At 46.7% G+C, this 27884-nt stretch overlaps 1 protein-coding gene across 1 annotated transcript; it reads left to right on the top strand.

Moving 5' to 3' along the window:
- Positions 1–674: 674 nt before the first annotated feature.
- GPR137C (G protein-coupled receptor 137C) lies at positions 675–27587 on the top strand. The gene is made up of 7 exons (XM_065402320.1): positions 675–1041; positions 18418–18461; positions 19897–20125; positions 22788–22937; positions 24218–24343; positions 24522–24640; positions 27178–27587. Exons 1-7 carry the CDS (start codon positions 685–687, stop codon positions 27347–27349), a joined length of 1197 nt encoding a protein of 398 aa, XP_065258392.1. The 5' UTR covers positions 675–684; the 3' UTR covers positions 27350–27587.
- Positions 27588–27884: the final 297 nt, after the last annotated feature.

The raw sequence follows: 27884 nt of genomic DNA on the forward strand, positions 1-27884 counted from the left end.
AGCCACCCCTATAGCGATCTCACCAGCTAGCCCTGTAATAATGGGGATCTGTGAGGTCCGCTATCGCCATGGGGATCTCTGAGCTAACCCTACAGCGACGGGGATCTCTGCGCTGCCTCCCCGCAGATCTGCGCCGCTCCTGTCCCCCCCACACACACCCGCCCGCCCGCACAGGCCTCTCTGCGCAGCTGATCCCAGTCCCAGGCAGCGCGGGGCTGCGGCTCGGGAGGGCGGAGCGAACGGCGGGCGCTCGCTGAGCCGGGAGAACAACACAGGCGGCCAGAGGGAGGTAGGAAACCGAGTCGGGCGGCGGCGGCAACCCAAGAACAAAGCCGAGCCCGGAGTGACCGCGGTGGGCGGCCCGGCTCTGATTGACAGGCCCAGCAGCCACCGGGAAGGGCAGAAGGAAACGGCGCGGGCGGGCCCGTCGGGAGCCAATGAGAAAAGTCTGCTGTCCGGAGCGAGCGCCTCAAATAATCTGGCTCAGCTGATCGTCTCCAGCCGAGAGTTGTTTTCGAAGCGAGGGAGCGCTGCAGCCAGCCGGGCGGGCGGAGGGGGCAGGCGCGGGCTCTCTTTTGTTGCATGGGTTTTTAGCCGTTGTTGTGAGTGGGGTGGGGGGGATTTTCCCCGCCCCTGGTTTTTACCCCCCCGTTTTATCCCATTGCAGCCCGCTCCCCTCCCCCCATGAGTGGGACCGTCTCTGCCCCCCCAGCCGGGGCCATGCCCGCCATCCCCTACCCCGTGGAGCTGGGGCTGACGGTGCTGCACACCGCCCTGTACGCCTCCCTCTTCCTCTTCGCCTACCTGCAGCTCTGGCTGCTCCTCTGCTACGGGGAGAAGCGGCTGAGCTACCGCCCGCTCGGCCTGTCCCTCTGCCTGCTGTGGGCAGCGCTCCGCACCGTGCTCTTCTCCTGCTACCTGCAGAACTCCCTGCGGGCCGCCCCGCTGCAGCGCCAGCCGTTCCCCCACTGGTTGCTCTTCTGCTCCCCGGGCTGCCTGCTCTTCGCCAGCCTCTGCCTCCTCAACCTCTACTTCGCAGAGGTAAGTTGTGTGTGTGTGTGTGTGCGCGCCCTGTGCGGGGACCGTGTGTGTGTGTGTGTGTGTGCGCGCGCGCGCCCTGGGAACTGTGTGTGTCCTGCTCGGGGACCGTGTGTGTGTGTGTTTACCAAATTCTGCAAACTTGGGGCTGGGGAGGGGAAAGGCTGCGGGGATTTGCCTGGATTTGCTTTACTTACACACACACACACACACACACACACATCCTAGTGTCACTGGGGAAGACAAATAACCTCCGTGTGGCTAAACTGGGCTGTGGTGTTGTGTTGTGTTGTGTGTGTGTGTGTTAAGGGGGACTAGATAAAGTGGCGATAGCAGGGACTGGACGGTTGCCAACCATTACGTCACCAGCTAGAGCCTGATCTGCTATGGTTGCTGCGTTTCTCTCTTTCCCCCCCCCCCCCCTTTTTTTATTATTCTTAGCAGGTTTATTCTTCTGCCTCTTCCTGTGCTGAGGTTCCAGGAACCTCTCGCTGACCCCGCAAACCCTAGGCTCAGGGCAAGAGTCACCGCTCAGCCCCTAACACAATGGGTCAGTATTTATTGGGACATCTGCGAGGCCATTCGGGTGGCCTTTGTTGTTTGTCACTCGGCTTTCCTTTCTCTCCCTCTAGAGCTTATTTTGTGTGTGTCTGATCTTCCCCCCCCCCGCCTCCCCAAATTCCCCAGATATTTATCCGTAGCCCGGCCTCTGATGAACGGCTCCCCCTTTGCATGGACTCTGATGAAGCAAGTCACAAACTAATCTGGCAAGACTTTCCTGCTAGCTGTATTATTATGGTTGAGCTTGCCTTTATTCTGCAGCTCTCAGCTGTTTAACAGCCTCACAAAGGAATCTCCAACACACTGAAATCCTTCAGTCACAGGGGAATTATGATTTCATTTTCCCTAGGACATTGGCATTCACATGATAACACACAAGATTAGCAGCTGAGCAGTACAGTTTCTTCCCATTTCTCCCCCCCCCCCCCCAACACCATCACCTGAACACTGGTGAAGCTGTCGATTTTTTTTTTTTTAAACTGTCAAAACTATAAACACAAGTTATTATGTAACAGCAGTCAAACAACAAATATCTTCTCTGCCAAATTCCGATTTACCTATCAATAGGTATTCAATACAGTATGCCCCCAAAAGGCAAAGGGAAGAGGGGATAATTGGGCTCGTATTGGTAACAATGTGCCTGGATTTTGTTACACCTGTAAATTACTTAAATGCTGCAGTATGTTTATGTGCATCGGACTTTCTTCAAAGCTTAAAAAGTTCCTTAAGTAATGAGCTAACTCTATTTCTGAAATTGCAAACTAAATTTAAATAGGTGAGGTAAAGGGAAAGACAAAACTCCTTGTTTTGCAAGGAGATGGGTTTGAGGAGGGGTGTTTGTCTTGATGCTATAATTAGGCAGGAAAAAATAAATCTAAATGTCAAAAGCTATGGAATTTGAATTGGTGAGGAGGAATCTAGGATAACTTTTAGAGAAGACAAGCATATTTGATTGGGGGGCTGGAGCCTCAACTAGCCTCTAGAGTCACATACACTAGAGCAGTGGTTTTCAACCTTTTTTCCATTTGTGGACCCATTTTAAAAAAATTCAAGTGGTGGTGTGGATCCCTTTGGAAATTTTAGGCCTAGTCTGCAGATCCCCATTGGTCCATGGACCACAGGTTGAAAACCACTGCAGTGGTGTAAAATCCTGTCTGTATATAATGCCTGCATCTGTAATTTTCATTCCATGCATCTGAAGAAGTGAGGTTTTTACCCACGAAAGCTTATGCCCAAATAAATCTGTTAGTCTTTAAGGTGCCACCGGACTCCTTGTTTTTGTAAAATCCTTGTGGGTCAGAATGGCAGCCTTTACTTGCACAAGTGTAAGCAACTACACTTGGTGCAAGGTGGTGGACAACTGGGCCCATGGAGTTTCTGAGAAGGCAGGGGTAGAGAGTGCCTGCAACGTCTAAACCATTTGTTCGCCTGCCTGCCAGAAGAACTGAGCTCTACAGATGAAACTGGCAAGGTTAGACTGGAGCAACCCCCCGTGTTTACACTTCTTACTTTGGCTCTAAGATTGTCCTATATTGTTAACTAATCAGTAAGGAACTGCCTTGATTTAGCTTATGATGACTCCGGATGAACCAGCTAAATGGATACAGGGCACTCTTAAACTGAAACAAGAGGTGCAACCATAATGGGGCCACTCCAATGTAAAAGCTGTTCCTAAATGGAATTGGGGGGGAAAGTGGGTGCAACTCTTGCATTGACAAGGCCGTTGGTATAGAATTGCAACTTGATAAATGGTGACACTTAAAACAAACTAGCTAACACTGTCCTTCAGTTCTTGATAATGATCTGCGAATGGGTGATATGGAAAACCCTGTCCACCTAATAACCTCTTTGGAACTGTAGATGTAGTACACCATGATTCAAATATCTGACTTGCAAGCTGGTGGTAAGTACCTCTTTTAAAGCAGAAACCCATTGGCTTTCTTGTGCAATGTTCTTGGAGAAGATTGAATAATCACGGCCTTTAGGACTGTGCAGAGAGGTGGCATTTTTTTTCCTCAGTGCTTCTATGGCCTTGGCTACACTGGCGCTGTACAGCACTGCAACTTGCTGCACTCAGGGGTGTGAAAACGCCCCCCCCCCCCGAGTGCAGCGCTGTAAAGCGCCAGTGTAATCAGCGCCTGCAGCGCTGCACGCTTGCTCGCAGCGCTGCAAGCTACTCCCCTCGGAGAGGTGGAGTACTTACAGCGCTGTGAGAGAGCTCTCGCAGCACTGGCGGCGCGACTACACTCGCGCGGCAGCGCTGTGAATTGCCAAGTGTAGCCAAGGCCTATATCTCGAATCACTGTGGCTCCCAGCTGGCCTGGTGTATGAGAACCGCATCCTTTAGCTCACAAACAATTCCCAAGCGTGAAAGTGGTGCTGGGGTGTGAGGGTAAACTGCACTAGGCTTCTATTTCACAAACACCTACTGACAAATCACATTATTTCTGTATGTATTACCTGTTTGAAAAACACCCCTCTTCTACTCCCCCCCTCTTCCCCCCCCCCTCAAAAAAAACACAGAACAAAGTGCAGAATAAAAGATTACTAGAATTCTCTCTGGGCTTCCAGACCCACTATGTAATTTTCCTGTTCAACTTAACACTCATTTTAAGAGCCTTATTCTTGGTCGCCAGAGACATGCTGCTTTAGCAATAGCAGTTGTGGTTTTCCTTCTGTTGCTAGCTAGTTACGTGTTTTGATGCTCCAAATGGAAAAGCAGTAGATACATAACCTGCATCTCTCCTTACTCCATCTCAACTCATTAAAATAGGTTCTGCTTTCATCTTAACTTCATCAGGCTTATTCTGAACTCTAGCTTTGTTGGATATGTCCAAGTCAGCAATTTGTCTCAAATGGGGCATTTTTCCCCCCCCATCATGCCTCCAAAGAGGTGTATCTCCAAATTATAAATCCAAGAGTTGCTTGTCAACTGTCAATGGTACTCCAGATGAGACCTAAAATAGCTGTTGCTTTTTTAATTTTGCAGCCAGTGGATATCTTGGCATCTTCCTAGTAGGCTAGCTCTGAAAGAAGTCTTCTCCCTCTACTGCCAGTCACTCCCCCTCCTTGATCATCCGGTGGGGCCTCTTATGAGTAACTTCAGCCACAGCAACCACTCGCTTCCCCTTCTACAAAAGCCTGCTTGAATGTGTTGCCTCCTCGTCACTCCTTATGTATAGCAATATGACTCAGGGCTCTGGCTGTGCCTTGCAGGAGACTAAGAAGTCCTCTCAGCTTGCCTCCCTAAGGTTGGCTTATCCATGACCTCCAACGTGTCTGGGTTTCTCTTTTTAATGGTGCAACTGACTAGACTGCTTCCCCTTCTTTAATTACACTGGAGCAGATGTGCATGTAAATCATACCCAGCCTGGGAGTTATTGTATCCCAAAAATATCCAAGCTAGATAATGAAACTGAACAGTTTTGTCACTAATCAGTGACCTCCCAAGATGCTCCACATTCATTCTTGTACCTTAAACCTTTCCTCATTAGCTTTATCTCGTTCTCCTGTTTAATGAACATCTAGTATCTATATTTCCTCAACAGTATGACTCTCAGGATGGGTTCACTGGGGGGAGGGGATCCTGGACAGTGTTAAAACTGCCCTGTTCACCAGCTAAGGAGTCTCCAGAGATTGGAAGTGCCCACCACCATGTGACATAATAGAGATGCTGCCACCTTTCTGTGCTGGGAAATGCAGGGTGCATCCCAGCAAGCCCTTGTGATTTGTCCCTGACCTTATCAGGGCAGTAACATTCTGGGAGGGGAAAAAACTAACCTTCCACAGTTTCTGTTCTTGGTTTCCTCTCTTGGTTAGACTGAAGGGTGTGATGTGTATGTTTTTTGCAAACTTTGGATGCTTCTGGGGTGTAGTCCCAGAAGAGCCTGTACTATTACACTGCAGGGGCTTGAACTGTATGTTATTGTAGCAAAGACGTACCTTATAGAGAGACTATAGCTATACTGGCATAATCCTGTAGTGTAGATGGGCCTTCCCATTCCTGTAGGAACACCACCACCCACCACCTCAAGCAATAGTAGCTACATCAATGAAAGCATTCTTCAATGACATCGCTGCATCTACACTTAAGAGTTTGGTCAGGGTGTGACAATGTCGACCTATGTAGCTACGTCAACCTAACTCTTGAGTGTAGATGGCTCCTAATGACAAAAGAGCCTATCCAAATGTGACTGCTTCATGGTGACAACACACCCGGATGTCTCCATAATCTCTCTTTAAATTAGGCAGTCATGTTCTGTCTCCTCTTATGCTTGGTGAGAGGACTTCCAACAACAACTTCAGTTGAACCAGGACACTTCTGAGGCGTACTATAGAATCCCTTCCATCCAACTGAAAGAAGGGGCTAGTGGTACGTCGCTGTGCTCTCCCCGTTGGAGCAGGGGACTTCGGCGGTAACTGTGCTGAGTGTTTGTCTATGTGGAGTACTTACAGCTCTTGGCTCCTTTCTTCCTAGAGAGACTTCCCACTTACAACTCCAAGACTGGATGGCGGTAATAGTACAGCACTGAACAGTCCCTCTGTGTGTCGGGCTTGCCCAAAGAAGCTCTGCTGGAGCAAGGGAGCTGCATAGCTCCGCCAGGCCAATAGGGCTCAGCCTACGAGGGCTGGGAACAAATGGCTTCTATCTACAGACCATGAGGCCTAAAACTTTTTTTGTTTTTGTTCCCCCTAACCTTGGCTGGCTGAGATCACAATCTCATGGCTTCCTTGTCCCTTCCTGTTAATTTTCAACTTGATTCCAGGACATGTAGCCATATAAAAACTTTGTAGCTAGAAGTCCATGCTCTTATACCTACTAAGTGCTTGAGTGGTGGAGTAGCATTGTATATTAATGATGAGGTAGACCCTAAAGAAATTGTAAGTGATGGAATGGATACAAAAATCTGTTTGGGCCAAAATCACATTAGAGAAGAAGGCTACTAGATGTTCCCCCGATACAGTGTTTGGAGTGTGCTACAAACCACCGGGATCCAATTTGGATATGGCTAGAGACCTCTAATGGTTTTAATGAAATAAATACTACTGGGAATTGTAAAAACAACAATGAGTCCTTGTGGCACCTTAGAGACTAACACATTTTATTTGAGCAGAAGCTTTTGTGGGCTAGAACCCACTTCATCAGGTGCATGGAGTGGGGGGGGGGGGGAAAGTAGGCAGGTATAAATATACAGCACATGAAAAGATGGGAGTTGCCTTACCAAGTGGGGGGTCAGGGCTAACCAGGCCAATTCAATTAGGGTGGATGTGGCCCATTCCCAACAGTTGACAAGAAGGTGTGAGTATCAACAGAGGGAAAATTATTTTTTTTTAGTGACCCAGCCACTCCCAGTCTTTATTCAGGCCTAATTTGATGGTGTCAAGTTGGCAAATTAATTCCAGTTCTGCAGTTTCTTGTTGAAGTCTGTTTTTGAAGAATGGCCACTTTTAAGTCTGTTATTGAGTGTCCAGGGAGATTGAAGTGCTCTCCTACTGGTTTTTGAATGTTATAGTTCTTGATGTCTGATGTGTCCATTTAGTCTTTGGCCAAACCGGACAGTCTTTACGCAAATGTACATGGCAGAGGGGCATTGCTGGCACATGATGACCTATCACATTGGTAGATGTGCAGGTGAACGAGCCCCAATGGCGTGGCTGATGTGGTTAGGTCCTATGATGGTGTCCCTTGAATAGATGTGGACAGATTTGGCAATGGGGTTTGTTGCAGGGATTGGTTCCTGGATTAGTGTCTGTGTGGTGTGTAGTTGCTGGTGAGTATTTGCTTCAGATTAAGGGGCTGTCGGTAAGTGAGGACTGGCCTGTCTCCCAAGGTCTATGAGAGTGAGGGATTGTCCTTCAGGATAGGCTGTAGATCCTTGATGATGCGCTGGAGAGGTTTTAGTTGGGGGCTGAAGGTGACAGCTAGTGGCGTTCTGTTACTTTCTTTGTTGAGCCTGTCCTGTAGTGGGTGACTTCTGCCCTTCTGGCACTGTCAATCTGCTTCTTCACTTCCCCAAGTGGGTATTGTAGTTTTAAGAATGCTTGATAGAGATCCTGTAGGTGTTTGCCTCTGTCTGAGGGATTGGAGCAAATGCAGTTGTATCTTGGGGCTTGGCTGTAGACAATGGATTGTATGATGTGGTCTGGATGAAAGCTGGAGACATGTAGGTAAGTATAGCAGTCACTAGGTTTCCGGTATAGGTGGTGGTTGTGTGACCATCGCTTATTTGCACTGTAGTTTCCAGGAAGTGGATCTCTTGTGTGGACTAGTCCAGGCTGAGGTTGATGGTGAGGTGGAAATTGTTGAAATCCTGGTGGAATTCCTCAAGGGCCTCCTTCCCATGGGTCCAGATGATGATGTCATCAATGTAGCGCAAGTAGAGTAGGGGCATAAGGGGACGAGAGCTGAGGAAGCATTGTTCTAAGTCAGCCATAAAAATGCAGTGCCACTGATTTGAAGGTATACGTTGTCCCCAAATCTGAAATAGTTGTGCGTGAGGACAAAGTCACAAAGCTGAGCTGCTAGGTTTGCCGTGACGTTATCGGGGATACTGTTCCTGACGGCTTGTAGTCCATCTTTGTGTGGAATGTTGGTGTAGAGGGCTTCCACATCCATAGTGGCGAGGATGGTGTTTTCTGGAAGATCACCAATGGACTGTAGTTTCCTCAGGAAGTCAGTGGTGTCTCAAAGATAGCTGGGAGTGCTAGTAGTGTAGGGCCTGAGGAGAGAGTCCACATAGCCAGAAAATCCTGCTGTCAGAGTGCCAATGCCTGAGATGATAGGGCATCCAGGATTTCCAGGTTTATAGATGTTAGGTAGCAGGGGCTCTAGGCATTTGTCTGTGTAGATTTGTTCCTGTGCGTCTTCAGGAAGTTTCTTGAGCAGATGGTGCAGTTTCCTTTGGGAATTGTGTGATTATGGGAGACTTCAACTTCCCAGATATAGATTGGAGGACAAGTGCTACTAATAGAAGGGCCTAGATTCTCCTGGATGTGAGAGCTGACAGATTTCTTCACCAAATAGTTGCTGAACCAACAAGAGGTGATGCCATTTTTAGATTTGGTAGTGGTGAGGACCCAGTAGAAGAACTGGATGTAGAGGACAACCTTGGTTCTAGTAATTGTGACCTAATTCCATTTAAACTAAATGGAAGGATAAACAAAAATAGGTCTGCAACAAGGGTCCTTGATTTCAAAAAAGCTAACCATAAATTAAGGGAATTAGTTAGGGAAGAGGACTAGACCAAAGAACTCAAGGATCTGAATGTGGAGGAGGCTTGGCATTACTTTGTCAAAGTTGCAGAAGCAATCTGAAGACTGCATCCTGAGCAAGGGGGGAGGGAAGGGTTGCAGACCAAGCTGGATGAGCAAGCATTTCAAACAAGTGATTTAAGAGAAAGCAAAAAGCGTACAAGAAATGAAAGATGGGATGGATTAGCAAGGAAAGCGACCACTTGGAGGTCAAAGTGTGAGGATGAAGTGAGAACTGCCCAAAGCCAAGCAGAGTTGGACTTTGCGAAGGGAATTAAAACCAATAGTAAAAGGTTCTATAGTCCTATCAAATAAGAAAAAACAAGGAAAGAAGATGTGGGACTGCTAAGCACTGAGAATGGGGTGGAGATTAAAGATTATTTAGGCATGGCCCAACACCTCAACAAATACTCTGCCTCAGTTTTTAATGAGGCTAATGAAGAGCCAGGGCTGGCTCTAGGCACCAGCAAAACAAGCTGGTGAGAGCCTGGGAGGGAGGGGGAGACTCCGAGTGGCCGTGGCGCGGGCGCCGCTTCTCCCCCTCCCTCCCTCCTAGGCTTGAGAGCCTGGGGGGAGGAGGCAGGGCTGGGGATTTGGGGAAGGGGCGGAGTTGAGGTGGGGCCGGGGGGAGGGGGTAACTAAAAAACGGGGGGGGGGGCAGACAAAATTGTTTTTGCTTTGGGCGGCAAAAATCCTAGAGCCGGCCCTGTGAAGAGCTTAGGGATAGTGGCTAATGGCAATGAGGATATGGAGGTAGAAATTACCCCATCCGAGCTGGAAGTCAAACTCAAACAGTTTAATGGGATGAAACTGGGGGGCCTGGATCACCTCCATCCAAGAATACTAAAAGAACTGGCGCATAAATTGCAAACCCAATCGCAAGGATTTTGAATGAATCTGTGAACTCGGGTTGTACACTATGACTGCTAATTGCTAGTCCAGTTTCTATTTTTAAGAAGTGGGTGGGGGAGTGATTTGGGAAACTACAGGCCTGTTAGTTTGACCTCCATTGTATGCAAGGTCTTGAAACAAATTTTGAAAGGGAAAATCGTTAAGGGCATAGAGGTGAATGGTAATTGGGATAAAATACAACATGGTTTTACAAAAGGTAGATTGTGCCAGACCAACCTGATCTTCTTTGAGAAGATAATTGTGTGGTGTTTGTTTTAAAGGGAAATGTGATCAGTCTAATCAACCTGGATGTCAATAAGGCATTTGATACAGTTCCATATGAGAAATTATTAGTTAAATTGGAGAAGATGGGGCTTAATGTGAGAACTGAAAGGTGGATACCGAACTGGTTAAAGAGGAGGCTACAACAGGTCATACTGAAAAGTGAACTCTCGGGCTAGAGGGAGGTTACTAGTGGAGTTCCTCAGGATCAGTCTTGGGACCAATCTTATTTAACATTTTTATTCCTGAACTTGGTGCAAAAGTGGGTGTGCGCTAGTAACATTTGCAGATGACACAAAGTTGGGAGTTATTGCCAGTATGGAGAAGGATCAGAATATCCTACAAGAACTGGAAGTAATAGAAATGAGATGAAATTTAATAATGCAAAGTGCCAGGTCATGCATTTAGGAACTAACAAGAATTTTTCCTATAAACTGGAGACTTTTTACTTGGAAGTGACAGAGGAAGAGGTTGACCACAGGATAACAATGAGCCGTCAATGTGATGCAACCGTGAAAGACTAATACCTTGCCTGACGCATCCTAGGACTGTATTTCCAGTAGAGACTGGGAAGTGTTATACCATTATACAAGGTGCTGGTGAGACCTCATCTGGAGTAGTGTATGCAATTCTGGTCTCCCATGTTTAAGAAAGATGAATTCAAACTGGAACTGGTGCAGAGAAGGGCTACTAGCATGATCCAAGGAACAGAAAACTACCTTATGGGAGGAGACTCAAAAGAGCTTGGCTTGTTTAGCCCAACCAAAGGAAGGTTGAAGGGGAGATGCTCTCTATAAATACATCAGAGGGATCAATACCAGGGAGGGATGGGAGTTATTTAAGCACCAATGTGGACCTCAGAACAAATGGATATAAACTGGCCATCAACAAGTTTAGGCTCAAAATTAGGTGAAGGTTTCTAACCATCAGAGGAGTGAAGTTCTGGAACAGCCTCCCAAGGGGAGCAGAAAAGCTAACTGACTTCAAGACTGAGCTTGACAAACTTATGGAGGGGATGGTCTGACAGGACTGTCTACAATGGCATGTGGCCCATTGGCAACCGCCAGTAGCAAAAATTCCCAGCTGCTGGAGACAGGACATTGAGTTACTGCAGAGAATTCTTTCCCAGGTGTCTGGCTGGTGGGTCTTGCCCACAGGCTCAGGGTCTAACTGATCACCAGATTTGGGGTTGGGAAGGACTTTTCCCCTGGGTTAGATTAGCAGAGACCCTGGGGGTTTTCACCTGCCTCTGCAGCCTGGTGCGGGGTCACTTGCAGGTTTAATGAAGTGTAAATGGTGGATTCTCTGTAACTTGAAGTCTTTAAACCATGATTTGAGGACTTCAGTAACTCAGCCAGGGGCTAGGGGTCTATTACAGGAGTGGGTATGTGAGGTTCTATGGCCTACAATGTGCAGGAGGTCAGACTAAGGTCAGAAGGGACCATCGTGATCATCTAAAGTCTATGAACATCCACCTGTCAAAGGCTTGACAAATCCACTTGCCAAGGGAAAGTGGGGAAATTGGAAGTTCACTTGTCAGTTTTGGCTGCTTTCAAGCTCCTATTCTATAACTGGAGTCCTCTGCAACCCTAAGACCCTTCCAAAGGTGTTGCTTTCTTCCTGAGCCTGCAGTCTCTGGAAGGACAGGTGTGAACTGTCTAAGGCCCAAATCTCATGTGTTCCTTCCCCAGCCCCTAGAGCACAACTGGTGTGCAGCCTGGCTGCTCTGGAGGATTCTGCTGGATCTTAGGGGGGAGGATTTTTAGGGGGCTTATTCCTTCATCCTCTCACTTCCTCGGTCCTTCTCGCATGAACAGAGAGAAACAAACAATACCTGAAGTCCAAAGGTGCAAACAATTCGATGTTTATTGGGGTGAACGTCCAGCAAGCATGATTCCAGTTTCCTTCCTTAGTGGCCCCCTTCCCAGCTCTGACACCACAGAGCCTTGCCTGTGTCCCTGTTCCCATTCTCCACCCCCTTAGTGAAACATGATTCCAATTCCCCCACCCCCATTCCCTGTTCCCATTCCCCCCCCCCTTACTTCCTGATTGACTGCAGACTATACAGTAAAACTTGAGTTCTGCTTAGCTATACCTTAACCAATCATTTTACTGAAATTTAGCTAACCAATTGTAACATGGTTATTTAACCAATTATATCCCACCACCTTAATTGGTTTATACCCAACAAAATTAATTATACAGCAGACAGAAACCATCACAGAACCAGACAGATTATACAGACAAACAATAGGGAAGTGGAGACTACAGTGATAGAACAATACAGAAATGAGGATTTCACATCCCAGCTATTGATAAGTGAGTTCTTGCCAGACCGGATGCTATCAAACTAAGTTTCCTTTTACATCTTCTAGGCTCTTCCCTTTCTCTGGAGGTGATAGGAATAAAATCCTGTCCTGATTTTCCTAACAGCCCAATAGCACCTTATTTTAATGTGACTAGTTTGGAATGTGAGGATGTGACCGTTCGCTTCCCAGCTTATGGCTGCCTCTGCTGCTTAGCTGAAGGCCTTGGCCTGAGAACCAGGCCTCCGACTGTCACAGTAAGAGAAGGCTCTTACACAGACAGACAGTGATTTTGATTTTCTTTTATACCACTCTAACTAGCTAAGTGATAAGAATACACCTAAATTCTTAAAGTCTAGGCCTTTGCAGACAGGCCTGAATATCTATATCCTAACAAGGATGTGAAAACGTTCTTGCTCCTCTCCCATGGGCCTGCTGTTCCAAACACAGCGAGTACCTGCTGCACTGCTTGTGCCACTGGATGGGGTAGGCAGGGCCGGCTCCAGGCACCAGCTTAACAAGCAGGTGCTTGGGGCGGCCAAGGGAGAGGGGCGGCACCTGCAGCAATTCGGGGGCGGCAGGTCCCTCACTCCCTCTAGGAGCGAAGGACCTGCCGCTGAACTGCTGCCGCCAATCGCTTGGGGCGGCAGAAATGCTGGAGCCGGCCCTGGGGGTAGGAGTGCTGGGCATCTGACCAGTGAATCAAATTAGCAGCAGATCCACCAGCTCTATCACTGTTGCATCAAGGAACCCCTGAATCCCCAGTCCCAGACTTGCTGTCCAGTAAATTTGCGCTATGATGCAGGATGACCCATTCAGCTCAAGAGGCAGATCATTCTGTCTTGGCCTCCTAGGGTTTGTTCTCCCTCCTTCTCTTCCTCCCCCACCCTCCCCCAAGAGCTCTTGACACTGGCCTGACTTGGCTCCCATCCAAATTGATGGAATTTTTACCATTGAGTACAAGGGCAGCAGAGTTAGGCCAATGCTGAGAGCTCTGGAATTCCACCCTTTAATCTAGAGGGGTAAAACTTGTAATTCTGGGGGCTACAACCATTCATTCTTCTGCTCACCCAAATCCCTATGTTCCCTGTTAGCAAAGACCCTCTTCTAGATGGCAACCTACTGGATACCTTGTCAAGGGTTTGCAAAGAGTATAAAGCCTCTAGTAGCAGTAAGCTATTGCCTGCCTAAACTGTTAGAATTGGCATCGAGGAGGTGAGATGCAACACATGCTGATGGCTTTTATTAAAGTCTATCTCCTGCCAAGGCTTATTGATCATTACAAATATTTCAGGGCTAGCAAAATGTTAAGCACTGATCCTGCATGCTCATCCTCCACTTCTCATGGCGGCAGCAGCTGAACAAGGATCCAAGAGCTTTGGGATGCTCTGGCAACTTTTAACAAGACCGCTTTAATGCTTGTCATGAGCAGGGAACCTGCTGCCTAGTGCAGCCAATGAAGTACTAAGAAATACTCTTTAGATCAAGATAAACAAGACTTTTTTTCTTGCCTCCCATCAATGGCTCACTTCCACTGGGAGTGCAGGGGATTTTAGTGTAGCGAAGAGTGCTGGGGGAAGAAAACACAAGCCAAAAACTCTTTTCTACTTTAATCTCTTAAGTCAGGTCTGAGCTCTGACTTGTGCCTTTCAGAATAGTCATTCAGGGTGATGATACAAACATCTTAGTTGGCGCACAGATGTCCAGGATACACGAACACTCACTAACCACAGACTTCTCCAGTTCACTCATCTCGATGTCCCTCTTAGTGTTTTCAAAACCAGAAAATCCCCAACGTAGTGAGCTAGCTTTGAGAATGAGCCCAATGTACTGCTGATCTGCCAGCAATAGTCACAGCTTGGAGGAATATGGAAAAAGCCCTTGCACTGCCAATAGCTCTTCAGGGTGGATTGGGAGGCAAAATATCTAGTCTCAAAAATAAGTTGAACTTTTTTTGGTGGTCTTAAGCCAGTCTCTAGCTATTAGGCCTAATGGGGTCGGGGGGGCAGATTATCCTACATCTGCATACTGTGTGGCATTCTTCACCTCTGAAGAGTCTGGTACTGGCCACTGTCAGATGGGATACTCTACTAGACAGACCTCAGGAATTGCCATATTGGATTGGACACATGGTCAGGCATGAGTGCTAGTGGCAATTTCATCGTGGCAAAGGTTTCCTGGAAGCCTTTTGCTGTCTGTAGTTGCTGAAACTCAGTATTCTGAAGCCTCTCAAAATGTGAATTGGCAGCTTTGATGGCTCAGATGTGAATGTGGAGGGAGACGTCCGCTCAGAATGTTGGTTAGTCAGCAGCGAACTGCAGTTCATCAGCCCCAAAACACCCATGATGTGGAAGCTGTAGGAGCTTAGCTTTTCAGTCTAGCTTCCTGCAGCAGTGGGAGAAACTGAGCATCTGCACTTGGGCAATGACCCTACAACTGCTTTGAGATCCAAGAGCAAGTGTCTGCTAGAAGTGGTGGTGTCTCTTACTCCCAGTCCTTCAGCAAAACCATGCCAAGCTTTCTTCAGAGCTGTGCTACCCCGTCAAACTTGCCACCTTGGCTTCAGAAATCTTGAGACCATATGAGTGTGACTGTTTCAGAACCCTTCCTTGCCAGACTAGCCCAGTAAATACTCATACCCTTATAAGCAACAGACAGTGCTCTCCAAAGACTGAAATAGCGTTTCTCCTCCTACTGCTTCAGTGTACGAATAATGAAAGTGCTTAAAGTAGTGATGTTGTGTTGCAAACCCGCACAGCCTGAATGCGAGTAGCAGCCATTCTACTTGCTAGCTATGTTGAGGACGTTACCAGTTAACTTCATTGAAAAATAGGGCTCTTTTCTGAATTAAGGATTAGGAGATAGGAAGGTTGCAATGTTCTTGTCTCTCGCATCTCGGTAGCTGGAGACTTGTCTGTCTGGTTCCTGTACCCTTAGAATCCTTCAAAGGAGCCTATGAGGTCTAGGTGCTAGCTTCACTGAAGTTCAAACCTTGCCTAAGTCCTTGGTAAAGACACTGGAAGCATTAGTCAGCACCGTATGAGGATTACTCACTGCAGTTTGAAGCGCAATAGACACTTGGTCTAGGTGGAGTGACTCCTTCCTAACTTCTAACCTCTTTGCTGAGCAAGTGGTAGCGAATCTACCTTCTCAGGAGGTGCATGGGCGTGTTCTAAACGACCAAGTCTTGTATCTTGACACCAAGTAGTGCCTCAATATGAGCCCCCTTAGCCTCTGTTTAGAACATTGTCAGGGGCTGTTCTTGGGCACCCCAGCCCTCTGCCCCGGGCAGGAGGAGGATCCAGGGCTCCCCACAGCAGGCTGCCTGGGAGGTTCTTACCATGGCCTGGCTTCCAGCCTGTCCAGGGGATGGGGCTTTTGGGGGGTGGGGGTGAAGAGTGAGTGGTAGCGAATCTACCTTCTCAGGAGGTGCATGGGCGTGTTCTAAACGACCAAGTCTTGTATCTTGACACCAAGTAGTGCCTCAATATGAGCCCCCTTAGCCTCTGTTTAGAACATTGTCAGGGGCTGTTCTTGGGCACCCCAGCCCTCTGCCCCGGGCAGGAGGAGGATCCAGGGCTCCCCACAGCAGGCTGCCTGGGAGGTTCTTACCATGGCCTGGCTTCCAGCCTGTCCAGGGGATGGGGCTTTTGGGGGGTGGGGGTGAAGAGTGAGGGGCAAAGGCCCACCTCAGCCTCCCCCATTGGGAAGAAGCTGGTGCCACCCCTGAACCTCAGACAGGTATGAAGCAGTGCCGCAGGGAATCCAGATCAAATGCTGTCCTGGACTGATTCTGACCAGGACTTGAATTTCAGGATTGTCCCACCCAATTGGAACAGGTGGTCACCCTACCCATCTTGTACAAAAAGGTAGACTCATAGACTTTAAGGTCAGAAGGGACCATTATGATCATCTAGTCTGACCTCCCGCATGATGCAGGCCACAAAAGCTGACCCACCCACTCCTGGAATAATTCTCTCCCTTGACTCAGCTGTTGAAGTCCCCAAATCATGATTTAAAGACTTCAAGTCGCAGAGAATCCTCCAGCAAGCGACCCCTGCCCCATGCTGCGAGGAAGGCGAAAAACCTCCAGGGCCTCTGCCAATCTACCCTGGAGGAAAATTCCTTCCCGACCTCAAATATGGCGATCAGCTGAACCCTGAGCATGTGGTACTATAATAGTATGTCTTGTAAGGTATCCTTTGAAAACTCATTTGCTGGTCAGTATCATACTGATACATAAAAATGTGTGGCAATATTGTGAAGTCATAAAATATGCCTGTGATAACGCATGTTCCAAACCTCACAACCCTGCCCAAACTGAGGTTAGGACACTGCTTTGTCCTAAACAAAGCAACGTGTGCTCTGCTTAATTTGCATTTTAAGCAGTAAACAGAGTACTCAAACATGGAGGGAAACAAAGCTCAAACAGAGTAAGCCAGTAGGGAACATCCTTCCACATAGACTTTGTCTCCTACTTCCCAGCTGGAAATGTTTTTCTAGAGTGGGACTGAAACTATTAAAAAGGAGGGACAAACACTCCAAGGCACCATCTCTCTTCTACCTGCCCATCACATTCACTGCACCTGAAGTGACAAAGAAAGAAAGCCTTGAACTCTGGGGCAGGGGTCCTGACCAACCGGGTTTCTTCAGTAAGACTGCTGAAAGCATGTGGTGAGAAACTTTGCTTGACTCTGATCTAGTTTGTTAGTTAGGTATTAGTAAACTACTTGTCTTTGTATTTCTTGTAACAGTTTCTGACTTTTTGTGCATCATTACTTGTACTCAATGTTTGTAGATAATAATCTTTTTTTGTTTTATTGTTTTATCTAATCCAGTGTGTTTAAATTGAAGTGTCTGGGTAACAAGTTATGTGCCTATTATTCACTCAAAGGAATAATGAACTTAAAACACTTTGTACTGTCAAAGGGGGCTGGGCAATACCGGGCATACGTGACTGGGGGGATGCTGGGGTCACCCCGCAGTATAACACAGGCTTGTGAGAAGCAGGGTGTAACTGGCAGGTTGCAGTTACAGATGCTCAGGGTGTGGCTTGCATGCTGGAAGGCTACTTGTGAGCAGTCCAGATGAGAGCTACTTCAGCAAGGCATTGTAAGGTACTCAAGGTTACAGGGCAGGGGTGACACCAGGGTACAATCCAGATTAATGAGCAGGTATGTCACATGTACCCAACTCCCTTTTTAAGAAGGAGAGGTGCTTATAGCCTCAACTTGCCCATACTGCTCCCTTCCCAGTTGAAGAGCTGCTCCAAAGAGTGACAGGACACATCACATGAGCTGCTGACTTTTGTCACATTTCTAGTCCTATGAAATTGTAAATCTATCCTCTACTCTGCAGAATTCAGCACGTCTGGGACTTCAGCCCTCTGAAGAATTTCTTCAAATACATGGTGAATCGTTGTTAAGCAAATATAGCCAGCTAAGCTTCTGCCAGGGTGAAGAACCCCAGAAGCAAATGTGCACATACTCTCTTGCAATCTAGTTCTCTGAGTTCTAACTTAATCAAATATAAAAGGCTAACCAGAAATAGCCCTCTAATGTCTAATTTAAGAATAGCAGCTCAAGCCCTTTCTTCAATAAAGAAATTAAACAGGACCGAGGTCCTAAAATATTCAATACAAAGAGCATGTCACAAAACAAACTTTACTTTGCTGAACAATGTAGCTCCCATTCAGCTACCGAAGACCAAATTCCACTCTCCTGTAAAGTCCTTAGGAGCAAAGCCTCTTGAAATGCAAATCCGGTCTCCTCAAAGAGGGGACAGTTATTGCCCAAAGAATAACTGGATTCATAAATTACTTGCTTAGTTACTAAAACACTTGTGCTTGGACTAAACTCTCATGACCTATTCAGTCCACCTCGCAGAACGGGTCAATTTTCTACGTGGCAAATGGTTGCAGGCTACTAACGGTATTAAGAGTATGGAGAACTAGATTGTCACTTACCAGAACTAGAAACCCAACCCTCTTCTGCTCTGTTGCTGAGCGGAATCCCTTCTAATTACAAAGTGAACTATAATGTATACTGTAAGCATGTTAGAATAACTTTCCACACTCTTCCTTTTGTAGGTTATATTCAAAGTCAAATGTGCAGCAGAATTCAATAAGTACAAGTAAGTGACTCCTCTTCTTGCCTACCCCAAACATGCCCTTATTGGGTGTATTAACGGTACAGCGTATCTGAAATCTACCAAATGCTACATTCGAACTTCATAGCAATAGCTTTGTTTTTTGTCTCTTACCCAGATGTTGTTTAACAAAGATTAATTCAGTTACTTCAGAGCACAGTGGGGAAAGCAAAGCCCTGAAGAAGTTGTGGGCTAGTCACTGGGCAACCTGATCATCAGATTTGGGTGCCTACGTGAGTCTGGAGGTGAAGAACTCGATTGTACCCATAAGGGAGATGCTATAGCTCCTGGTTTGCCTCACACTCACACTCACACACTCTTACTTGCAGGGAGGCTGTCGTTGGTGCTAAGGGTACATCTACACAGCAATTGGGGGGGGGGGGGGGGGAGGGGGAAGTCTAGCCAGTGCCAGCCGGCTCAGCCCCACAACCTGAACCCTGCGAGCTTGCTTCATTGCTGTGTGGACTTCCAGGCTCAGGATGGAGCCCAAGCTCTAGGACCCTCCCACCTCCCAGAATCCTAGAGCTTGGGCTCCAGGTGGAGCCCCAACATCTACACAGCAATGAAACAGCCCCATGGGCCAGCTGCTGGTGTCTTAGCTGCTGTGTAGACACAGCCTAAGGGTCTAGAATGAGCACTGCTATTGCCGCTGAGCGTTAGACAGCTCGTGTTTCTGTAATTCATGGGAGGCTATTGGTGCTCTAGCACATTAGGGTCACACCTGATGAGGCTGAGAACCATCGTAGAACACTTCTGGGATTCACCCCATCCTATCTAGCCATAAGCCAGTGAAGGAGTCTTACTTCTGTGGGCCTTTGTGATCCCTAGCTTATGAACCCATGCTGTGGGCATCACAACATGCCAGCCACTCCTGTTGCTCAAGCCTGTGTGTTAAGTCATTCTAATAGTACATCCTTCTGTATGGAAGAAGGGACTTCAGACCCTGTCCGTTAGACCAAGAACTAAGGGACCTATGTCAGGAGACAAACTCTCAATGGGAAGTGTGTAGATTGTAGTGTATTTGCAGCCACTTATTTTCACCAAGGCTGGTGGTTGTTGGGCTGACTCTCAACCTACATTTAATCTAAATTAGAACAATATTTAAGTTGTATGGCTTTTTTTTTTTATATCTTGCAACTTTAATTTAAGATAGACAGGAATCTTGTAACTCATGATTCCTTGCAAGCTTCTACCAACTGAGTGATTTCAATACCAGCATTATGCCAACTAAACAACTTAAACTGGCCTTCTAAATGGCTTCCCTAATTCCTTGTCTACATGACTGACCTTTTCACACTTGCTAGCCTACTGAGTTACAGCAAATGAAGAGCAATGCTGGGAGTGAAATGAACTGATAGAGAACAAGGGAGATGATGTGGTGGTAGAGACTTCTTCAGACTGTTTCTCTTTCCTTTTCCAGGGTCCTGTTGTATCTGGGCTCCATATTTATCAGCCTTCTCTTTCTCGTTGTGAATTTAACTTGTGCAATGCTTATCCATGGAGATGTCCCAGAGAGTCGGCTGAGATGGACAGTATTTGTTCGGGCACTAGTCAATGACAGTCTCTTCATTCTTTGTGCCATTTCATTAGCTTGTTGTATGTGCAAACTTGCAAAAATGTCATCGGCAAACGTCTACCTCGAGTCAAAGGTAGGTAAATGCTCTCTAAACTGCACTGAAATGATTTACTTCAGTCCATGGGGGTGCAAGTCCAAGACCATGACCCCATCATGCTAGATGCTCTGCAAACACAGAACAAAAGGATGGTCCTAGCCTGGAGCTAGTAACTCTTTTCAGTTTGGGTTCTTCAGTTTGTGTTTGTGCTTGCAAGAGAAGATCGTTATAACTCCGATACTGGACCTTCTTTTGCACTGAGTCTCTTAAATCACTTGTTTCAGTACAGAGCCTAGATCTGGTACTAATGGTGTGTTGCTGTCTGACACCAAAGTGACTTAATGTCGAGGCATTTGATAGTAACTGCAGTCCTCTGCTAATGTGACACCCATAAACCAGATCCACTAGCAACCCAGTCTAGTAACAAAACTCTGGTGGTCTGTTCTAAGCTGGCTTTCTCCTACGTCACTTGTGTCAGGAGCAGTATTCCACTCCATGACATGTAGCATCTCCTTAGGGGCTAACTGCACCTGGTGTGGGGTTCCCTCTCTCCCTGCCTTTTCCAGAGTAGACCAAAGGATGTATAGACACACGCACATTCCATCAACTGGGAGCACTGCGCATAGGCAGCCTGTTAGCTTCACTGGCCCTTCAGGATCAGGGAGACGCTCTCCTTTCCTCACCTGGCCGTGACAGTCCCTCAAGTGGTGGAAATGTCAGGAACTGAGAAGGGTGCAACATGCAGAAGCACCTACCCCAAGTACTGGGCTCTTCTGTAGATCTAGAATCTGTTCTGGGCCAGGCTTGGTCTCTCTCCATTGCAGGAGCTCTGGACTCTTGCTACTATTGGAGCCAGAATTCCAATCCCATGCTGATAGCCTGATGAAAGGCAGCATTGCCTCTGCTGCAGGTGGGGCTAGAGGACTATCTCCGTTTTGCCCATGGTGACCATGGTCTGTCCAGGATCTGCAAAGCCCCTGTCATGGAGACTGACTCAAACAAGGCGGGGCAGCATTCGCCCCCTCGTCAAAGAAGGGACGAGGATGTTGCTGGGCCTGAATACGAGTGATCAGGAATTGGCAGCTCCTGTGTGTGGCCAAATTGGGAGCCTGGGCTCCCGTAGCTCAACAAAGCTACTCTGCCCAAGGCAATGACTCTTGCGTCTGAGTTGCTTTGCTAGATCCATGTCTACGTTATGGGCTGGTAGGAGATGCTTCCCCCTCCTTGGAATTATGGACCGCGACCACTTGAGCTTTCCTGCACATGGTCTGCTGTGTGGCAGACAGTGACCTAACAGGCTTTAAACTACTGCCCCAGTAAAATGCCAGCCTGTCTCCTCTGCCTTAGGCGTTTCTGCTGCCTGGTCTGAACTTGCATAGGAGAAGGGGGATCTGACCACTCCCCCCCCCCCAACCTCCTGCAGAATCCATGACTCGGGGACCTTGCCCCGTATTTGTCTAATGGGCTCAGCACACTGAAGGCACTACATAGACTGGGTGGTGTAGCCTGGTATAGTTTATCTTCAGTAGCATATGTAGTTCCTGATGGCTTCCCATTTTCTCCCCCAAAAACTGCCCATGTGTATCTTCCTGAGATGAGTGAACTGTCAAGGGGGCAGGCGCTAAAGAGCCCAAGTTTATTTGGGGCCAGTTAAACTGCCAGAAGTTTCTCCAGTCCTCGAAAACGGCCTTGTGCTGCAAACAAGGAAAAGGTGGAACTAAAACTCTAGCTTCTGGCTGCACAGTCTGGGTCTCAACAACACTTTTGGCAAGTCACTTTTGTCTGGGGGGGAAATGGACACGGGCGTTTCAGCAAGTTGCAGTATCTGACCGTGAGGGCTCAGTGCTGCTGGTTTTGGCTCTGCAGCACAATCAGGGAGGAGTCACAGTTGCATGAACCTAAATTTAAATAGCCTTCAGAGATGTACTGACTTCCTCTGCACAGGATTGGTTTCCTTTGCCCTGCGAGCGTGTTCTGAAATCTGTGAAGTTGCTACTTCTGGAAATAGAATTTGTCCTCCACTGACATTCATATTCTCTCTCTCTCTCCTCTTGCCACCCCACAGCTCCGTGCTGTGGGAATTGCTCCTCATCAGTAGTATACCAAGGCTTCTCTTACTCGAAGAACAACTTCACAAAAGGCTGTTGCTATATCAAAACTCCAGCCCTCTCTGCAACATGTGCTGTACTTACCAACCAATGTAATACTGGGGCTTTCACACGGATTGCTGTTGACTAATCGCTGGGCTTCATGCCTCAAGTTCGTGGCACCATAGCACCATAAATGAAGACCAAACCCAACCTGTATTTAGCTTATAACTAAGCTATAGCTGTCCAGCCAGGTAGTCGGTATAATTGTCTGCTTGCAAAAATAACGCCTATACAATTGGGACCCACTACTGCAATAATCCTCCCTGTGGTTCCATTACTTGGTTGGCAAGGTTCCACTTCTCTTCCTCAAGGTCGGTAAGAAACAGCCATGTGACACTGGATGATGGCAGTCAACTCACCGCCAGCCCAGAATGAGGTTCTTTACGCTAGCTTTAAATATTTTAGTGAGGGCATAGTTGTGTGTCGATGTTCTGGGTCCGATCATGCATGCATGCACGACTTGCTGTGCATAAAATTACAATTTTATGGGAAGATTTGTGTAACAGCCTATTCGATTTAACGTATCTCGCTTCCTCCCCTGTTCTTAGGGCACATCTGTCTGCCAGGCCATTCTTGTCGGTTCAGTAGTTGTTCTTCTGTACTCTTCAAGGGCTTGCTATAATCTGGTAGCAGTGGCCATATCTCCAGAGAATGTTCCTAGTCCATTTAATTATGGCTGGGACAACCTTTCGGATAAGGTAACTAATAATATTAACGGGTGGGTGTTGGAGGGTGGTGGGGGTGTCTCAAATCCAGAACATGGCTACTGAGGAGAAAAATCGATGTTCCGGGTGTGTGGGATCTCACTAAAGATGCTATAGCAGTGTTCTAAAAAGCTCTCCTAGTCCAGTTCCTGCGACTCACTGTAAACAGTCAGTTCTAATAGGAATGTAATGCTTAATATGACACATCCGCTATCTACAACTAGACATGTCTATGGAGGAGCTTGACCCTGAAGACTCAAAGGCAGCCCAGGTAACTCACACCTGATGCGAATACATTAAAAGAGCTGCCGTATTTGGGGAAATATGACTGTCACCCCATCGCTACTTTCTTAGGCTCCTCCTTTAATTTGGGGGGTTACTTGTCACAAGTGCTTCTAAATGTTAGATCTCTGGTGGCAACTAACATACCTTCCTACTCCACGTAACTGCCCCTAACATGTTACTAGCCATAACATTAAGATGCAGCGAATGGGATTTGCTTGCCAAGTATCTAAATACTGACCAGGTGCACGAGACTAAACATCAGTGAGATCTTAATTGGACCCCAAACTGCACCCTCTTAATGGCGAGTGCACACCTGTATTGCTGGTGTAATGGCACGATATACTGTGCTGCAATATAGACTGTTCGGTAGGTCAGTCTAGATCCTGAGCATCTGTGACCAGCCAGGGTTGTCTGAAACCACGGTGGAGATGTGTAGAGCACATCTGTCTGTCGTCATACCCTCTGCCCTAGCGGCAATGGTGGTGATGGGATACTAGCTACCACATCCCTGTATACATGGGGTGTGAGAGCCTCCCATGTACCACCCTATAATCCAGAAACATCCTATAAGATGTCTGACTTGACATGGAACACTTGCTCTTATTGGTGTGGGGTCCACTTTCTACACTAAGGAACTAGCCCAAAACCCCCCCAGAAAACAGAGTAGGCTTGACATGGAAGCTCTCAGCTGAAATCTGTAGCAGCTGGTACTGGCCACTCAGTGGCAGGATACTGCCCTAGCTGGACCACTGATCAGAGCCAGTCTGGGAACTGCGGTGCGCAATGCTAATCCGAAATCTTTCCAGATTTGAAATCCAGAAGCGCTTCTGTGCACTGCATCCTAGTCTCTTTCTTGGAATCCCATCACTCTGGGGTAAATCTCCGTGGGGTTTTGGGTTTTTTTGTTTTTGTTTCCCCCCCTCCCCCCCAAAAAGTGCTATTTTAAGAACAAAACCCTCGAGGTTTAAACATAACCCCTGTGTTTGCAGATGCATGCAGAAGAAGTCAGTGGTGAAGAATATGTGGTGTTTGGAGTAGTCCTCTTCCTCTGGGAGCTTGTGCCAACCAGTTTTGTGGTGCTGTTCTTCCGGGCTCAGAGGCTAACTCAGAACTTGGTAGGATATGAACAAATTGCTCTAGGATTAAGATCTTTTTCAAGTTGCTCTTTGCACATAAAACTTGTCTGATTTACTCTAGCTAAATAGCTCTTTTTCCACTACATAATCTCTAGAAACAATTGGATGCTTTAATAAAAAAATAACAAACTACTTTCCCCCCTCCCTCTATCAACAGACACCAGCTGGCATGATAAACAGTCATAGTTATAGTTCCAGAGCATACTTCTTTGACAATCCAAGGCGATACGACAGTGACGATGACTTGCCAAGACTTGGTGCGCGAGAAGGAGGAAGGTAGGTTGGGAGCTGTTCGGATATTCAGACTCGCCATTCGACGCTCGCATGTGAGCAGCAAACGGTGTCTACAGAGCAGCCAATTCCTGCTCTTCTTTTAAGCCCAAGAATCTTTCCTAGCAAAGGGGCCTAGAACCGGCAGACCAGATTAATAAGGCAGTTAATAACGTAAGCTTTGGCTTGCACCAAGGACCTGAGATCTGAACTTACCCTGGTGGAAATCATGGACTTTGGCTACAGGTGCTAACCATCATTGAAGATGAGGCCACTCTTGTGTGCTTAAAGTCAGAGAAAAGAAGTCTGTTAAAATGCATAGAGGTTTACAGGCATATGTACCTGTAAACTAAGAACTGCTGATTTCCTGGTGAAGACTTGCAAGCTGCAGAAAGTCCTGGGTAAAGTGGGTGGGTGTGTTTGGTTTTTTTCCCATTGATTGGTTTGTGTGGTGTGTGTTTGTGGTGGTGTTACTCCAGCCAAAAAAAACCACAATTATTGCTGTATAACAATCTTGAGACACAAGATGTATGAAAACTTAGTGGGGCTGTAGCGTTCTCCTCGGGCTGAGGTCCAGGCATTTCTCTGAGCTCATCTCGGTGTGATGGGTGCTCTAGAAATACTAACAGTCCTAGAAATGATGAGTGAACTTGTGTATATTGGCTTTATTTTAGGGCTGTCAATTAATTGCAGTTAACTCACACGATTAACTCAAAAAAATTAATCGCACTGATAACAATAGAATACCACTTGGAAAAAATCCACAAATATTTAATAAATTTCTACGTTTTCAATATTGATTTTAATTATGACACAGAATACAGTGCACAGTGCTGACTCTTAGTATTTTTGATTACAAATGTATGTACTGTAAAATAAGTAATTTTCAATTCACCGCATACAAGTACTGAAGTGCAATCTCTAGCATAAAAGGGAAAATCTGCAGTTTGTTTTGTTTTTGAGTGCAGTTATGTAACCAATGTAAAACTTTAGAGCCTCCAAGTCCACTCAGGCCTACTTCTTAGTCTGCCAATCGCTAAGACAAACAAGTTTGTTTACATTGATGGGAGATACTGCTGCCTGCTTCTTATTTACAAGGTTACCTGAAAGTGAGAATAGGTGTTCACATGGCACTGTTGTAGCCGGCATTGCAAGATATTTACATGCCAGATATGCTAAACTTTCGTATGCCCCTTCATGCTTCAGCCACCATTCCCGAGGACATGCTTCCATGCTGATGATGTGGTGGTTTTTTGTTTTTGTTTTTTAAATGAGCATCAATTAAACTTGTGACTCTACTGCTTGGGTAGAGAATTGTATGTCTCCTGTTCTGTTTTACCCGCATTCTGCATATATTTCATGTTATAGCAGTCTTGGATGATGACCCAGCACATGTTAGCTTTAAGAACACTTTCACAACAGATTTGAACAAATGCAAAGAAGGTACCGATGTAGCTATTTTTAGAAATCTCACAGCATCAACCCAAGGTTTAAGAATCTGAAGTACCTTGCAAAATCTGAGAGGGACTTGGTGTGGAGCATGCTTTCAGAAGTCTTAAAAGAGCAATGCTCTGCAGCAACTACAGAATCCGAACCACCAAAAAAGAAAATCAACCTTCTGCTGATGGCATCTGACTCAGATGCTGAAAATGAACCTACGTCGGTCCACTCTGCTTTGGATTGTTATCAAGCAGAACCCATCATCAGCATGGACGCATGTCCTCTGGAATGGTGGTTGAAGATGAAGGGACATATGACTCTTTAGTGCATCTGGCACGTAAATATCTTGCAAAGCCAACTACAACAGTGCCATGCGAACGCCTGTTCTCACTTTCAGGTGATGTAAACAAGAAGCAGGCAGCATTATTGCCTGAAAATTGTAACCAACCTTGTTTGTCTGAGTAATTTGGCTGGCCAAGAAGTAGGACTGAGTGGACTTGTAGGCTCTAAAGTTTTACATGATTTATCTTTTGAATGCAGTTTTTTGTACCTATTTCTACTTTTGTAAGTTCAACTTTCATGATAAAGGTATTGCATTACAGTACTTGTATGAGGCGAGTTGAAAATTTGTTTTTTTACAGTGCAAATACTTGTAATAAAAAAGTGAGCACTGTACACTTTGTATTCTGTGTAATTGACATTACTATATTTTAAAATGTAGCAAACATCCAAAAATATTGAAAATGGTATTCTCTTGTTTAACAGCACGATTAAAAAAAAAAAAAAAAAATCAATCATGCCATTAATCACTTGACAGCTGCTTTGCGGGGGGAATGCTCAGCTTATGACATCCATTGGAAAGGGCCTGACCTCTTTTAGGTGCTGGACACCCACTCTCTGAAAATTAAGGGCCCTTTAAGATGTCAAGTTGAGCATCAAAATCACTGGTCACCTCTGAAAAGTTGAAGCTTTCGACAAAGCTTCCTATCTGAAGCCACTTTCAACTTCTGTTTGTATTAAAACTCCCATGCTAAACAGCACAATCCTGGGATAACGCTAGACTCCCGTCTCTAACCAATATTGCCCATTTCTTCTCTCCAAAGCTTGGCTACCCCTCCGTGCTCCGGCTGGTATGGCACTCTGACTGGGAGCGATAGCTATGCGGTTATTCCCTATCTGAGTGGACCTAAGCCAGACACCGCCCCGCTGCTCTTCACGTGTAGTGATTTGGAAGCTAACAATCACCATACCTTATACTCCACGCCGCAGAACTGAAGAGCCCGCCAAGATTCACTTCTCTTGGGGCGGCTTTTGTGGGAGTCCGATCATTTTCCAAACATCTAACTTCATCTGCACAAACATTCCATTCTCTCTTGCAGCTGTAAACCAGAACCTGGAGACTTGGGCTGCGTGTGGTATGTAAAACTGTTACTCATGGTACCGTGTAGCAAAGGGAAGGTGAAAAATCTCTGGGAGCTTTTTGGGAGGGAGGGAGGGAGAGGTGCGGGGGGGGGAGTGTCCAGTCTTCTCAAGATGCTCGCTGGCAGCTAGGAGCACCAGAGCTGACTCACTAGACCAACATCAAATGCGTATTTGCACTTTTTATCTGCACGTTCTGAAGGAACACCTCACACTCTGACTTCCCTTTGGAACAGCCCGCATCTGTTCCATGTTCATCTTTTAATTGCACATCCATAGCTGGGAGAGGTGCAGTCGTCCTGCGAAGACGGGCGCGTCAATACGTAGGCCGTGCTGCACTCTGCGACCTGATCCGCTCCAAGGACAAACGCACCCTCTTCAGAGAAACTGT

This window comes from Emys orbicularis, chromosome 4, assembly GCF_028017835.1.
Source record: "Emys orbicularis isolate rEmyOrb1 chromosome 4, rEmyOrb1.hap1, whole genome shotgun sequence".
Lineage (NCBI taxonomy): Eukaryota > Metazoa > Chordata > Testudines > Emydidae > Emys > Emys orbicularis.